General features: G+C 46.2%; 1 protein-coding gene and 1 pseudogene across 1 annotated transcript in view; one reads left to right on the top strand and one right to left on the bottom strand.

Moving 5' to 3' along the window:
- Positions 1–1,084: 1,084 nt before the first annotated feature.
- Positions 1,085–16,354, bottom strand: part of GPR139 (G protein-coupled receptor 139) — a 34,210-nt gene continuing 18,940 nt past the window's right edge. Inside the window, exon 2 of the mRNA XM_074345421.1 lies at positions 1,085–2,019. Coding sequence (XP_074201522.1) covers positions 1,085–2,019 — 935 coding nt within the window. The remainder of the gene's footprint in view (positions 2,020–16,354) is intronic.
- On the top strand, positions 7,389–8,944 carry LOC123618567 (rho-related GTP-binding protein RhoG-like; annotated as a pseudogene).

Raw genomic sequence — 16,354 nt, 5'->3', positions numbered from 1 at the left:
CACGCAGACCACATGGGCACCTTTTCCATGTCAGCTGTGTCTGCATTTGTGGCTTAATGGCAATGCCAAGCTGGACCGTGGGGCAGAGCTGAGATCGCCTCCTTTCACACTGGAGAGCTACAGTTCCTGACCCTCGAAAATTAAGTCCAGTCTGGAAGTCACTTCAAACGAGACAATTTGGTGAGGGCTTCAGCAAGCAAAGAGGAAGGATTGGCAGCTCTACATGTAAAAGGCTTCTCCAGGAAGCCCAGCTGGCACCACAACAAGAAGCTGTTTTGAGTAAAGAGATCGTATACAGCTGACACAGGGATGATCAAAATGATGGCAAGAGTTGGCTTATTTTTTTGTTTTTCTGGGCTCAAGAAATCCTCCTTTCCCCCCAACACAGGCAGGGTCTTTGTTTTGGAGGAGATAGATAAAATCTACACATAATAATGAATAGAAAGACTGCATCTTAGCCCCCAGGTCTGAGGGTGATGGTTACGTTGGTTTGGAGCCTTTCCACAGAAGCTCTGGCCTGTCCCCACAATGTCATTCTGCAGATAGGGGTGCCAGGGCAGCTTCAAGACCAAAATCCTCACTAGAGCAAAGGGCACCTTGGAAAATTCCCTAATTGGTCAGCATTGTTAGCTGCTGGGAATGGCACAGGGAAACGATGGATGAGCTTAGCTCTTGGAAGAAGAGTGTGGGCTCAGCTACGTGCTACTGTGGCTTGGTGTGTCACATAAATGAGCAGTTCCCAGTGACTGTGGATGGTGCCTAGGCTAAGTTATAGACTATTTCTCTACCATGTGTCCTTACAGGCCACAGGATAATGACACAACCTCCAATGGCATCTTCAGACTGGTTGGAACTTTTGCTGTCAACGTAACTTGGTGAAAATAAATGCAGAAATGACAACAAGATTCATGCTTTTCTTTCTTCTCTTCCATCTTCTCTCATCCACCAGTCGGAGGGTTGCTCAGTATGCAGAGACAGGAAATCAGGTTAGCACTCTTCAAGGAGAGCTGTTCAGCCATGGGATGGGCCACATTCCCATCTGGAAATGGATTACACAGAGGCACGAGGTGCCAAACCTATGGGGTCATGGGGACACTTTTATAGGTTTTCCATTTTTGTCATACTGGTACACCAGCATCTTGATACAGTGTGAGTTGGCTGGTGAGATCCAGGGGCTACTTGTTATGGAAAAGTTATGGTTGGTGTAGAACTGCACAGGTTGCTTCTGGCACTTGAAGAAGGCCTTGAGAGTGGCGGCCGCCATGGTACGGAATCGCTTGCTGATGAAGCAATAGAGGAAGAAGTTGATGGCCGTGTTCAGAAGGGCCAGCATGTTGGCAACGTCGGACATAATGTGCACCAGCCAGCGGTTCTGGATGGGAGCCCCATAGAGGTGGTAGAGAATCATGATGATGCGAGGGGCCCAGAGTGTAGCAAAGATGGAGGTAATGGTAAACAAGATGGCAGTGGTTTTCCCTGTGGAGTAGCCACGGAGGCGAAAATTGCTTTTCCGCCTGAGCTTGTACACGATGATCGAGTTCAAGATGAAGAAGATGGAACAGGGCACCAAGTACACAGTGAAGCAGTGAATCCAGATAAGGACATGATGCACGGAGGTGCTGATGTAGTCTTCGGTCCAGATGTTGGGCCACCAGTAGTACGGGATGCTGGTCAGGAAGCAGGTGATGTAAACACTGACAATGACTTTCCGGGTGCGGGCAGGGTAGGAGACTGTGTGGTACTTGAGCGGGTGGCAGACTGCGATGTACCGGTCAATGGTTAATGGAACAGTAATCCAAATGGAAGTGTGGATGGATGAGAATTCCAGCACTTCGATGATCTTGTCTGGCACCTGAGGCATCTGTGTGTTCAGGATGAAATCTTCCAACAGGAAGTCCACGAACACAATGAAAAAAAGGACCAAGATGTCAGCAGCAGCAAGTGCCAAGAGATAGTTGTAGGAGGACTTCTGCCTCCTGGCCACCAGCTGCGAGAGGATGATCACTGTTAGGATGTTTGCTGTGGAGAGAAGAGAATCTGGTTGATATCTGAAGCAAGATGGCTTCATTGTCTACCAGTGGGCCCTAGACCTGGTGTAATGGGCACGCCCATGGGCATCATAGGGACTGAACCAGTGCTTTTGAGGGCCAGTCTCTGCACTGTATACAAATTGCACCTCATACAAACACCTGGATACTAACTGACATACTATTTGATGTTCGTATTGTAGCTCATTTGTCCCTCACACAGTCAGGACAGGGCGGCTGCTACTGTCCTCACTTTCAGAAATGAAACTGGGGTTCAGAGAACTTAAGGAAATCACTTAGAGCCACACAGTTAGTAATTCATGGTGACAGGGGCCAAACCCGGATCCCTTAATCCCCAGTTTGACTGCCGGGAGGATAGGGGGCTGGGACGGCATCTCCTGCTTCATGTGCTCAGGCAGAATACTGAACTATACGACCTCTTAAGAACCTTTAGAACTTGGAATTTAAGGCCTTTCCTTTTTAAGTGGATTTAGAATTGAAGGAGTAGAGAAGACCGTGACCTTTAGATTAATTTAAAAATAAATTATATTTATTTGTAGAATAGGTAATCTACACACATGGTACATAATTCAAGTTAGTAGCAGAGAAAAGTAAGATCTCCTTCCACTTTTCTTCTCCAAACATCCAAGTACCCCTCCCTCAGGGCAATCTTAGTTAATAAATAATCTGTGCTTATATATATCTGTACAATATGTGTGTATATAGTTTTTACATAAATAGTAGCAAATATTATTTTTCTTGGGGTCAGAACTGCTTTGAAATGCATCCGTATCATTTCCGATCAGTTTGAAAAACAAATGTCTCTTTGAATAAGATACATCTGGAAAGTCATTTAGGAACTCACTCTCAGGTGACAGCCCTGTGGATAACATCTGGAGGCTCATTCTGCACGCTTATTCTCATTAATTCTCACAATCAACCCTGAAATTTGGACATTATCAATCCCCTTTTGCAAGCAAAGGTGGCAGGGAACTCATGTCCCTTTCTGAAGCTCGGTGGCAGGGCTGGAATCAAATGCTCTTTTGCTTATGCACTTCTGAACATGTAATGCAGTAGTCTTGTGATCAACACACCCCAGTGTATTCATCACTGAGCTTAAACAAATTTTAATATTTTGCCACATTTGCTTTCCTTTTTATTTAGGAAAGAAAAAAGACACTGTAGACACAGTTGAAGTCCTCTTTGGAATTGCTCCAGCCCTAACAAACTTACTGTAATTTATTTATTCTCTCTATATAGATATACTTAGACACATACACACATAGATGTCTATATAACATATGTATAGACATCTATATGTGTATACATGTGTCTATATGCAACAAACTTGGATTGGTTTTAGGGTTTTGCTGTTGTAAGCTGCTACAGTTAATACCTTGATATGACTCTTTATGAGAAGCAGCTACACGTGAGAGTTTCTCTCAGGTAGCACATGTGTAGAAAGGTGTTTACTATGTTTTATAGTCTGTGCTTCTTCACCTTTCCCAGATATTGCTGAATTACCCTGAAAAGTGGTTTTATTAATCTTCAGTATCAGCAGCAGAGGATGAGAACTCTAGTTGCTCCGTAACGTCTCAGTGCTTGGAACTATCAGTTTTTTAAGTTGATGGTGTCCTTGTTCTTACTCAAAGGACGTTGAAATAACATTTTGAAGATACAAAACTGTACAAAAGAATTTCAGAAAATGATGCGATACGGAAAAAAACCAAGGGATGAGACAAATTGATGGAGGGGGTTGTTTTTTCAGACTGGAGATTTGAATTCAGTTAATAATGAAGAGAGGGGATCTGCCATAAAAAGATCCATGATGAAAGAATTCTAGGCAGGGGGAATGGCAAGTGCAAAGGCCCTGAGGTGGGAATGAGCTTGGAATTCGTGGAAGTGAAAGAAGGCCTCTTTTCAGTCCTATTATCGTCCTTATTTTACAGGTGAGGAGACTGAGGCTTGGGTTTTTAGGTTATCTGCCCAGAGTCACAAACTGAGTAAGTGGCAAGCTGAAGTGACTCTAGCTCTGTCTGACTTTATGGCATGCCAAGTTCTGCTTTCTTTGTTTTGGGGCATAGAGAAGGCTCTTCAGCTGGAAGAAAGTGATTCCTGTTCCTAGGTTGCCCTTGACTTACAAAAGTGCCATCATTTCTCAGAACCTCTTTTTTTTTTTCCCCATTCATTAAACAATGCCCACACTGTCTCATGTCCGTGCTCTGCTTCCAAGCCTATAAGGGGGCAGGAATGAATAAATGCTAGGATCTCCCCAGAAACATAAGATATACAGCCATCCCTCAGTATTCATAGGGTATTGGTTCCAGGACCGACCTGTGATACCAAAATCCAAGGATGTTCAAGTCCCTTACATGAAATGATGGAGTGAAGACGACCCTCTGCCCCCATGGGTTCCACATCCATGGATACAGAGGGCTGACTGTATATATTCTGCAGACAATGACTCTTCACCACCATCTCTTACTTCCTCATTGAACCCTGTTTTTCATGTGGTGCTAAAATTTTTCCATATCCAAACTGTTTATCAGGCAAATCATCAACTCCAAATGAAACTGCCAGGTAATCATATTTGACATTTCTTTAAGTTTCGAGTAATTGCCTCTCTTGAGAAACTAACCCGCAGACACTGAGCTTCCCATTTCTTGCTTGCAGGTAGATTTGCCCCCAAGGCAAAATCAAGAACACTTAGGACATCCTTTGGATGAGAGAGATGTGTGAGCCACAGACACCCAGAGGGGAACAGAACAATGCCTGTGTATTGATTTTCTGAGAAAGAAATGGGAAGGTAGAATTTGTGACTCTTAAGGTTTGACATTTGCTGTAATTCCCCACATGGAAAAATCCTTTCATTTCCACCGTGGCAGTTTTTTCCCCCGAAGAAAAGGAGTGGTGTTGACAGGGTCCATGTGTATTTATAAAAGGTTAATAAGCAAAGGAACCCGAGTCATCACTGTCTGAAATTCCATTTCTCAGCTTTTTTTTTTTCTCAAACTAACTGCCCCACGCATCTGTTGTGGAAACCCAACCAATCCCGTCCAAGCAAGTCCCCATGAACTTCACGGTCAAAATGTCATCGCTTCTAAAAAGCAAGTCCTTTCTGTCAGTGGTGTCGTTGGACAGGTTTGAGCCCCTGGGTGGTAATACGAAGCCCGTGTTCTGTGATGGCAAAGCTTCTTGGTTATATACTTGGGGGGAATTCATTTTCTCTGCTTTGCAGCTTTCTGTGCTCAAACTTGAGAGCGTCTGGGGAGTGGGTGAATGAACACGACAGGTTGGGCTGGCAGAGCCCAGCACTGAACGGCCTACTGGCGCAGAGGGAAAGGATCAAGGCCTTCCAGAGGTACTTCTGTGCCCGTGAGGACAAAAAGGTCCCCGCGGATTCCTTGGAAGAGTCTTGACTGGGAGTTCTGAATTTATATTTCTTACTTCTAGTACATTTCTTTTTTTTTGTCTTTGAAAATTATTTTTAATTACAAAAATTAAATATACTTGTGAAAATTAAACATATCAGTGTATAATAATGTCATTAGCAGCTCACTTTTATTGAGCGTTTACTTCCAAGCATTTTATTCACAATACCTCACTTACTCTTTACAACCATCCTATGAGGTTTGGAATTATTATCTGAGAGCATTGAGGCTCAGAGAGTTTAAGTAACCTGCCTGAGGTCACACAGTAAGTGAGTGGTGAGCCAGGACATTAAACCAGGCTTTTTGACTCTTGAGTTTATATATTTAACTATTATATTAGACAGTGGAAAGTGAAAGTTTGCCCCAATCACATTTTCTACAGATATCGCGGTATCTAGTCTCTTAGATGGACTTCAGTGAACCACATCTTCTGGTATTCATGCCCTGGTGCAGTCTCCTCCCCTTGAGCTGGTCTTGTGACTTACTTTTGACCAGTAGACTATTTGGGGAGTGCCACTGCATAGCCAGGTTTCAAGTGGGCCTTTTGAAGACTTGCTTTGGATGCTCCGTCTTGGAACTCAGCTGTGAGAAGGCCAAGCCATGTGGAGGGGCCTTGTGTAGGGACTCTGGTTAAAAGCCCCAGGTGAGCTCATAGCTGACATCCAACGTCACCTGGCAGCCATGGGAGTGGGCCCTCTTGGAACCTCACCTGCCTCCTGGCTGTAACTGCATGAGAGACCCTGAGCAGGAACAATCTAGTCAGCCCAAGAACCATGATAAATAATCATAAGAGATTTGTTAACCATTTGGTGTTTATATCTCCAGGATATTTATATGCCTACAATTATAAATAATTAGCAACAATAATTATCATCACAAAAGGAGATCATACAATAATACGGTTCTGCCCACTGACGTTTTTAAATTAGAAATAAATCATGGATTTTTTTCCTCTGTCAATAATGTTCATGAAATATTCACTAATGGCTGGAAATCACTTATTTTATTTTGCTTTATGGAATTATTTTGGCCACCACAGAGCTTCATTAAAAATCTTTGCATATATCTAGAGTAAGTTCCCAAAAGTAGAAAGGCTAGTTTAAAGGGTAACATGCATTTTTCTCTTCCTCCATCTCTTTTCCTTCCCTCCCTCCTTTCTTCCTAAAGGCAGCTCAAAGGATTTGTAAGAAGGAAAAGTGCTCAAGTTGGAACTATAAAAGGATTGGGGTTAGACACCAAGAAGAACTTTCTGATTGCAATGGCAGTTCTATGAGCAAGAGCAGGCCACTGGCACCACAGTTGCTTGGTTCATGCAGGTCTTCAGAAAAGAACAGAGTTATATATCTGGGCTGATTAAATTCCTGGGGTTACCTTCTGCAAATCTGCTTTCTCTGCATCCTCAATTATGTTCTTGTGAATTTCTAAAATGAGAGTCATTCACCCATTTCAGTCACCATCCCCTGTGACTTAAATGCATCCCTTCCCCTTCAAGGTGCCTATCTTTTGCACTATAAAAGTCAACCCTCGTGTCCTACAGACACGAGGACCCCTGACATTGTGCGCAATTGCAGTGGTGTTATTTATGCTGTTGCTGGAAGGTGCTTCAAGGACAGGTTTCTAGGAAAAGCAATTTCTAAGCCTCCCAGGCAAGAAGTCAGCACTGCCCTTGTTTAGATCAGCTGGGGAGTGGGGACTGAATTGTGTGATGGGGCCTTGCCTCCTATGGGCTGTCACCTCCCTTACTCTCCCTGCTCCACTCCGGATCTCGAAGGGGAGGAAGGGGAAATAAAAACATGATGCTGGCTCTGGAGCCCCAAGCCACTGCCGCGGCCCCCCAGTTCCCCACAGCGGGGAGGGTACCAGGTTGTTGTATACGGAAGGGCCTGAAGGGGAAGGAGGCATCTCCTCCAGGGCAATAGCTGCACCCACGATGCAGAGCATCAGGTGTGTGGTGGTGGGCGATCGGGCCATCTGCTGCACAACTAATGCCTCCCCTAAGGAGCACATCCCCACAATGTTCCAAGATTACAGCGCTCTGGGAGCAGTAGATGGGCGCACGGTTAGCCTGAATCTGTGGGACAGAGCGGGCTGGGAGGAGTACGACCGACTGGAACACTCTCCCACCCTCAGACCAACATCTTTGTCATCTGTTTCTCTATTGCCAGAGAGTGTATGGCACAAGTGGCATCCAGAGGTGTGCCACTGCTGCCCCAACCTGCCCATCCTCCGACGGGCACCAAGGAGGAGCTCAGAGCCCAGTATGACACCCAGCGTACCTCAAGGAGCGAGGCCAGGCGCTGGCCAAGCCATGCCCACTGTGTCCCACCTCTAGTGCTCAGCCCTGCAGGGCATGAAGTCAAAGAAGTGTTTGCTGAGGCTGTCTTGGTGGTCCTCAACTCCACACGGATCAAGCAAGCGTGGGTGTGGGTGGTCCTGCATCCTCCTGTGACCCTGCCACTCAGCTTCGAGGCTGCCCCGGTCCCCCACCCACAACCAGTCGTGCATTTGTGCGTTGGTGCTTTGTCTGCCCCGAGCTGCGCCGACAGGATGAATTCCAGCACCCCTGGGGAACGGAGGCCCACAGGGAAAGAGGCTTTGGGCCAGGCGGCCCCACCCTGCTTGGGAACACAAGAGCTCACCCAACCCAAGGTTGACCCCTCCCCAAGAAGCCAACACAGTGCCCCCTCCCCATTTTCCCCTACTGACCCTGACCCAGCATCCCAGACAGATGCTAGTGCCTCCTGTCAGGTCAGGAGCTCTCAGCTGTCCTGTCCCTGACTGCTCTGTGACTGCTCTTTGAACTGCTCCCTCTCAAGATGCTCTCTCCCTTTCCCAAAGAAGAAGCCACGGAATCCTAAGAAGATGAATGTGCCCTAACCTACCCCCATGTGCCCAAACCTACCCCCATGTGCCCAGGCCTTATGCACCTGCTGACTGACTCAGCCCCCCTCCCCTCTGGGCTCCTGGGGGGCCTTTCCCACCCCTATCAGCAGCATTAATTCTCCTGTTTCCAACTGGGCAGAGGATGCTGCTGACAAGACTTGAATTCAGCCTTTCTGGCCTCTGTGGATGGTGCCGGGAGGTCTTCAGGAAGTTGTGCCCCGAGGGCTCTAGAAGAGAAGCAGGGAAGGGTTTCTTAGGGGCAGCTGTCCCTCCAGGTAGTTCCAACCCCAGGCCCTGCCCGCTGGCCAGTGCCATCTATGTTTCCCCATGGGTCCGCTTGCTCCAGGGCAGAAACCAGGAAATGCGGCATGTCTTTCCTTAAGTTGGTGATTAGGGGGCATTAAACTGACTGTGGACTAGTGAGGTGGAGGTCAGGCAGTGGACCCCACCCCACGGGAAAGGCAATCCCTGAGGGATGGCTGCCAGGTTCCTGGAAAGGCTCTGAAGGATCTTTTTGCTCTTTGCAGGCTGAACCTCATCACAAATATCCAGGTACATAAGAACCTGTCCTCGCTGGAAGAGGTTGTGATGTGTAGTGGTTAACTCGCTGAGCCTCAATTCCTGCATCTGTGAAATGGGCATCATTATTAACAGTAATAATAAAGATATTAACAAAGACAGACAAAATAACATGTATAAAATACTTACTTCAGGTCCTGGCACGCAGTGAGCACCCTGTACATGTCTGCTAATTTACTTTTTACACCTGGCCAGTTCAGTTCAGTTATTGAGCTAGAGGCCAGATCCTGTGCTGGAAATAGATGAGTAGGAATCTGAGCTATCAAGGTATCCATAGAAGATTCTAGTTTATCTCCACAATCATTGCAGGCACTGGAGTCCCGTCACCTTATCGGGAAATTCTTCATTGCCTCTTACCTAATCCCCCCAGCTGCAGCTGCATCCCCCACCCTTGTTTCTCTGCTTGGTGGAGAAAAATGGTGGTCGTTATCTATGGAACTACACACTTAAGAACCATTATTATATGATGACTCAGTTGCCTCTTGCATTTTCTGAAACAGCCTTTGTTCTTCTTAGATTTTAGTTTTTATTTTGATAGCTCTTTAAAATTTTCTTTGTAGCTTGATTATTATTTTTCTGTGGAGACCCTTACTTGTCACCATATTTAGCACTGGAGTGGATTCTTTTCAAAGCTAGGGTCCGTGTTACCTCCTTTCTTTGAATCTCTCTTTCCAGGAGCTTGGGCCAAGGGTGAGAGCACCGCCTGAGGCCGGGATGACAAAAATGTTTCCTCTTCAATCGATTGGTAGGGGCTGCTGGGTGTCAGGCTGAGAAGAGTTCCAAACCCAGGCCTGCCTGCCCGGGGCTAGCGGTGCTGCGATGGATTGGTGATGCCTGCCACGGGGGAAACAGACACTGCGGCTTTGCCATGAGGAAGTCTTGGGCCCTGGATCCATGGTGCAGCCTTCCTTTTCCCTAGAAGTTAACAAAGCGGTGGTTTCCAGTGTAGACCAGAACTTGCTGAGACCTAGCAAGGCTGCCCTTGTGGATGAGTAGTCAGCAGAAGCCGAGATGGCAGCCAGCCCAGGGTAGTCTGATTCAGGGCAACGGGGAAAAGTGAGTCAGCCTCCAGGATCCGGGCTCCAGGATCCGGGCTGAAGCCAGCCTTGCCGATCAGTTGGCCTTCCCTTGACACGAAAATGGGTTCTGCCTCTTTGATTGGGGCAGGTTCTCTGGGTAACCATGACAACTACTAGACGCTCAACTGGGAAACCACATTAAGAAGTTTCCAAGTCTTACTTCTCAGTTCCAAAATTCATCTTCTTACGACTACCATACACTGAGCACCTACTATGTGCTGGGTGGCTTTGTATAGATGAGATGATTTTATGTGACTTGCCAATGAACATTTTTACTTTAAAAGTTATGCATTTCATTTAAATGGTATTAAAGGAACATTATTTTTTTCCATTTAGGGTGGTGATAAAAGCCTGCTTATCAAGTAACTTTATTAAAAAAAGTAAGTTGGTTTAAAGAAACATATAAGGAAATAACAGTGTAAAGAGAGTGCAGGCTCTGATCTCCATTTTACAAATGAGGGAAAACTGGCATTCAGAGAGGGTCAGTCACCTGCCCAAGACGGCAGCCAGGAATTCGCAGAAGCAGTTTGAAAGCACTTGCCGGTGCCATTCTGGGTCAGGTTTTGTGCCAAGTGATGGATGCAGCTGTGTTTTCTCAGCTCTGGGGGTTTGTCACAGAGACAGATGGGGGCGGGGCTTGAGGTGGCTCTCCAGCAAACACAGAGCAGAAGAGTTATCAGAAAGGACAGGCTCTTTAAAATGAGAGACTGGAGGAGTTGGCCTAGCCGCTCAGATCTGCCACATGTCTAGCTGGCACTCTTGGGCAAGTAAGCACAATGAACTTAGGATTCCTCACCGGTTCAATGTGGGTAACAGTGGTGTCCGGTTTAGAGAGCTGTTGTGAGAATTACAGGGAACCACACACACGAAGCTCAGCACAGAGCCTGGCCCAGGGAGAGTGTGCAGTCAGTGGTCACAGTTATTGTGTGTGAGTGTGATGACTGGTCCTGTGAAGGTGATAAACTGAACCAGGTGATGGCCTGATGCGGAGGAAGCAGCACCGGCAAGTCTAGGCAGGGGCTTCTCCTGGTGTAGTTCTTGGAGGATGGGGGAACTGGCTCTAGAAAGAACTCAGACTCATTTCTCATACCGGGCCAATGAAAGTGTTCTTCACGTTGCTTATGAAATATGAAAGTTGTTAAGAGAGTAAATCCTGAGATTTCTCATCTCAAGGAAAAAAAGTTTCCTGTTCTGCTTTCTCTTTTTATTGTATCTGTTTGAGATGACGGATGCTGACTAAGCTTACTGCGGCAATCATTTCACAATATATGTAAGTCAAATCATTGTGCTGTGCACCGGAAACTTACACAGTGATGGATGTCAATTATATCTCAATAAAACTGGGGAAGAGAAAGCATCCCGAGGCGTCCCAGTTTTGTTAGGAGACCCCTCGGGGTTAGCCTGGGTTCTCACAGAGACCCCTGGACAAGCCACTTCCTTTTTCAGAGCCTCAGTTTCCAGATCTGCAAGTGAGCCAATTAATAATAAAGCAATCATAGTAAGGGTAGTTTCATAGCTCCCATCTGATGAAGGTGAGCGGGGGTTTAACAGGCACACAAGACAAGGAAGGGCTCCCAGGGAGAGTGAACAGCATGTGCAAAGGCAAAGAGGCAGGGAAGAGGATGATTTCAGGGCAGCTAACTATCAAGTGTTTACTATGTGTCAAGCCTTGAACTCATTTCTTCATATACATGAAGCATATCTTATATCTATGATACCAAATGTTATCTACTATTATAATATCTAATATTAAATATCCAGTATTTAATCCTTGCTGATGGATACTGTTTTCACTCCCTTATTGTAGATGAGAAAGACAGAGGCTCGGAAGAGTAAAGAAATTGACTGAGGTTGGACGCAAAAATATCAAATGCCTCTTCCAGCCCTCCCACTCACGCACACCTGTAACACAAGGGCTGAGCACAGGTAGCAATAACTGGTGCATTTATTCATAGTGCCTCCCTTTTTTAGGTACTGACTGCATGTGGCTCACTTGCTACAGATTTTACTTCTATTAAATTGAATCCTCACATGACACTGGGAGACCGATACTGTTAATATCCCCGATTTAGAGATGAGAACACTGAGGTTCAGTGGGCTAAGAGACCGGCCCAGATCAGGCATCAAGCATGTGCTGGACCCAGGATTCAAAACCAGTTTCTTAGATCCTAAAGCCCCCTTGATGCACCTGCTTGTCCAGATGCTTCCATAATTAGCTTGAGGGAACTGACTACTAAGTAGAAATGGGCTAGTTCTTTCTTTCTTTGCTTCCTTTTTTTTTTTTAAAAGGTGTGTATCAGCTGTCATTTATGGGGCATGAGGTAGTTGAGGGAAGAATTCCCTTCAGAGGAGGTGTGGGTCCTTTGAGAATACCCACCACTCCCAGCTCCTGGGAATAAGTGGAGGTAAAGAAACTCGGGGTTCACCTCTGCCTCTGAGGTCTAATCGCTTCCTTGAAGTCCAGGGTTTATGACTCAGACCCTCTCCATTGCACCTCCCAACGTGGAATGGTTCTCCCACTGGCTAGTCCTTCCTAGGATCTGCCCCGTGTGCTCAGTTCCCATGCACGTGGCCGTCCCTGACTTGCAGCTGGTGACTGTCATGTGCACAGGTTGCTCCTTTATTTTGCTGTTTTGTGGACCCAGGGTGATGGTCACTGGGTGTCAGGGGGACCAACAGGAAGTCAGAGGCTTCCGGGCTCTTCATCTGGAGTTGAGTGGGATGTCAGAGGCTAATTGCCACTCTGCTCGGGTTTTCTCTGTTTGATTAAGCATCTTGCCCTAGGCACCATCCATCTGCCTCCCAATGGCTGCCAGGGGTAGGTATTTTTAGCCGCGGGCAAATAACTCATCAATTGTGCATACAAAACACAGCCAACACAAAGCCTTCATTTCTGTTGCCTGCCTTCTTCCACATAGGCAAGGACAACAGAAGAATTAAATGAGGTTGGTGCTCACTTGTTCATTCAACAAACATCTACTGAGCTGCCCACCGAGCACCAGACAGTGTGCCAGATATGCAGCGATGTGCAAAGTTACAGATGGAGTGAGTCCACGCGGAGTTTACCATCTATTTTGATGAGTAAAATTGTCCTCTGTTACCTACTAGCTCTGTGGCCTTGGGTAAGTCACACATTTCTCTGGACTTTTTTTTTTTTTTTTTTTTTTTCATTTAAAAAGCATATACTGGTCATGTGCTGTGTGCCGCTTCTCTCCCATAGCAAAGGAGGCAGAAAGGGAAAGAGGTTGCATGACCAAGCGGCGAGTGTGACCCAGGTAGCCTGGGCCATTTTCTCCGGCCCATGGAGAGAAAGTGGCAGTGAGTTCAATGTCAGGGCCTGGGAAGGCCACACGGAAGTGTGAAGGAGGAGATTGGAAGATGGGCACTCTGGGATCCAGGCACGGCCTGGGCAAAGGGAGCAGGACCGCGGGCGTCACAGTCAAGACCTAGGAACATAATAAATAAATAAAACAAATAATTCTTCAGCCAATGACCCTAGCTGTCTTTCTAGCCTGAAGGCTTCTCTTCACAGAGACCACTTTCCAGGGACAGCTGGCTGCCTTGCAGTCAAGGCCACCTATCAACTGTAGCAATCAGCTGTCGACTTCGCACCTCCACCTGCTTTCTAGTGTTAAGTTTGCATCAAGTGTCTCCAACTTAAAAGAGGGAGAAGAAATACCATGTGATGTCAGGGAAAAAAAAAAAAACAAACCCACTCACTAGTATCTACAAAGGTTCCAGAGAGTATAATCATGGTTAATATAGCTACCCAGGGTTCCACTGCCATAGACACCAGCGGCGTTGACCACAGCTATCCCCAGCACCACTTCAGTGACTTGGGAGGCACTTCAGGGGCTCCCAGCATCAACCCAGAAAGATAAGTGACAACAAGCACAGATTCTGGAGCCAGGTTGCTAGGGTTCAAACCTGCTTCTGCCACTTTCTAGCTGTGTGTCCCTGGACAATGTACTTAACCTCTCTGTGCCTCAGTTTGCTCATCTATGTAAAGGATAATGATACGGCACCTAACTCAGGCTTTTGTGAACGTGAAATGAATTAATACATGGAAAGTGTCCAGCACAGTGCCTGGGACCATGCAAACTATCCACATCTTACCATTATAATTTTACATTTTAAATCCAGAAGGGCAGGAAGTGTGTGACTTTGCGTATTACTATTAATATATTGCCACCCTCTTTTTGAGCATAGAGTAGCTGCTTAATATCTGTCTATTGAATGAATGAATGACTGTGAACATAGATTAACGTGGCATTGAAGACCTGCAGAAGGGCTTTGTCATAGTTCTGAATAGACTGGAAGATTACTAAGTGTTTGCTGCAAAAAAAATGAGTCAGGTGATGTGATCAAGGGTAACTGGAAATTAATTGGAAATTAATTTAGCATTCAGTATGTGAGAGAGATTTTTGGAGACTATCAGCTTCTCCAGAAAAGATTTTGTGCCAGAATCTTCCACGTGAATCTGATTTCCGTTCAACATAAATTTAGTGATGCCTAACCGTGTACCAAGCCTGGATCAAGGCTTTTAGGAGTAGAAGGCTTTGGGCTCAAGGTGCTCAGATCTTACTGAGTAAGTCATCCCAAGGCAACATGAGGAGTCATTTCAAGCTTTCTGCTCCCTTCAGTGGCTCTGTGCCAGGGCTTATAAACTCAAACGGCAAAAGGGACCAGGCTGGTAACATCAACATGTGAGGTGGGCACAAGGGGGCCTTTAGTGAATTGCACAGCTCACACCCCCTTTCAGGAGGGCAGCCACTGTTCAGTTCCACCTGCTGGTTTCCCAGGAGGGGATGACAGCCAACTGTGGCCGGGTCTTCCAATGTTTCAGAAGAGGCTTGCAAACAACACCCACACACACACGCATATGGTGTGACCTGTGGGTCCCTGGTTTGAGATCTCTGCTTTATAGCAAAATCCAGTGTCTTTGCGCAGCCAACCAGATACCTCCCACACCCTCAGCAACCTTCTGCCTCCCTGCAAGTGTTGTTGCCAGAATGTGAGTGCTCTTTCTTATCTTCATAGCACTGCATGGGCTATTTCTTCTGTTGGGGATGCCTTCCCTGCTACAACACTTTGCTTGGAAAACTTTTTACTTTTAAAGCCTTCCCTGATGATCTCAGTGCGCTGAGGTAAGCACCTCACTGGATAGAGCACTTAACACATTTTCGTAATGATCTCCTTCAAAATCCTTATCACTCCATTCGCTGGGAGCCCCTGGAAGGCAGAGACTGGATCTTTTCCCCCTGAACCTTGAGGGCCTATCACAGGGCAGTCTAAGAGTAGGCACTCCATCAGTGTTAGTGGAATAAAGGAGTGACAGATGGATGGATGGATGGATGGATGGATGGATGGATGGATTCCCCAAGGCACTCTCTGTGGAGCATTCATCTGCTTGCTGTCACTTTGGTGGCACTTCATTATATTCATGATGACTTGATCTTATCCTTTCCCTCTCATTTTTCTCTAAACCCAGTCTCTCTGGGTAGCCTCTCGGGAACTTCTTCCTGTTACCTCCTATGGTGGTTGATGGATCTGAGTTCAGATTCCCCATTTACTTGGCCAGATATGATCTTAACTCAGTTTCCTCATCTGTGCAATGAGACAGTGCCATTTCCCCCTAGAGCTTATTAAGAAGACTGAGTAATTTCACATGTAAAAGCATTAGTACCATACCTAGTACGTAGTAGGTACTCAAAAGTATTATTCATTTCTCTACTGAGTATGATAGTCAGTTTCTTTCTTAAAGCACTGATCCTTTCCTTGCTGAAAAGTGGAGAGGTTAAGAGCATCAATTCCTAGCTTTGTGATCCTGCCTAAGTTAATTAAATACTCTGTGCCTTAATGTTCCCCATCTGTAAAATGGGGATAATAATACCCATCTCCTTGGATTCCTGTGGGAATTAATTCAAGTGTTTAGAAGAGTACTTGGCACATAGTGAGTGCTCAGTAAATGTTACTTTTGTTGCTCACCAGTCCAACCCAAGAGATTCTGGGGGTGAAGAGGATTTTGCATTTTCACCAAGATTAGTCAGGCTAATTTCTACCTCCTTCCTTCTGTCACAGATATTGACTCCCTACTGGGTTCAAGCAGCTTGCTACAGCTTTGGATGTCATAGTAAACCAGAGGAAATGGTTTCTTCCTTTCTGGGGTTCTAGCCTGGCGGATGCCAGATAGGTCCCCAGAGAGAAGTTCCATGACAGAGAGAGATGGCCAGCTATGGGAGCACTCAGGAAGCGGTAACAAGTCTAACCTGGAGGATTAGAGAAGGCTTCCTGGAGGAAGTGGCATGTGTGCAGTGACATGGAGGAGTGGGAGCCAATCATGGAGTGACTGGGA

The sequence above is a fragment of the Camelus bactrianus genome, chromosome 18 (genome assembly GCF_048773025.1).
Source record: "Camelus bactrianus isolate YW-2024 breed Bactrian camel chromosome 18, ASM4877302v1, whole genome shotgun sequence".
Taxonomy (NCBI): domain Eukaryota; kingdom Metazoa; phylum Chordata; class Mammalia; order Artiodactyla; family Camelidae; genus Camelus; species Camelus bactrianus.
The sequence above is the reverse complement of the archived record's forward strand: the minus strand, read 5'-3'. Positions and strand labels throughout refer to the sequence as shown.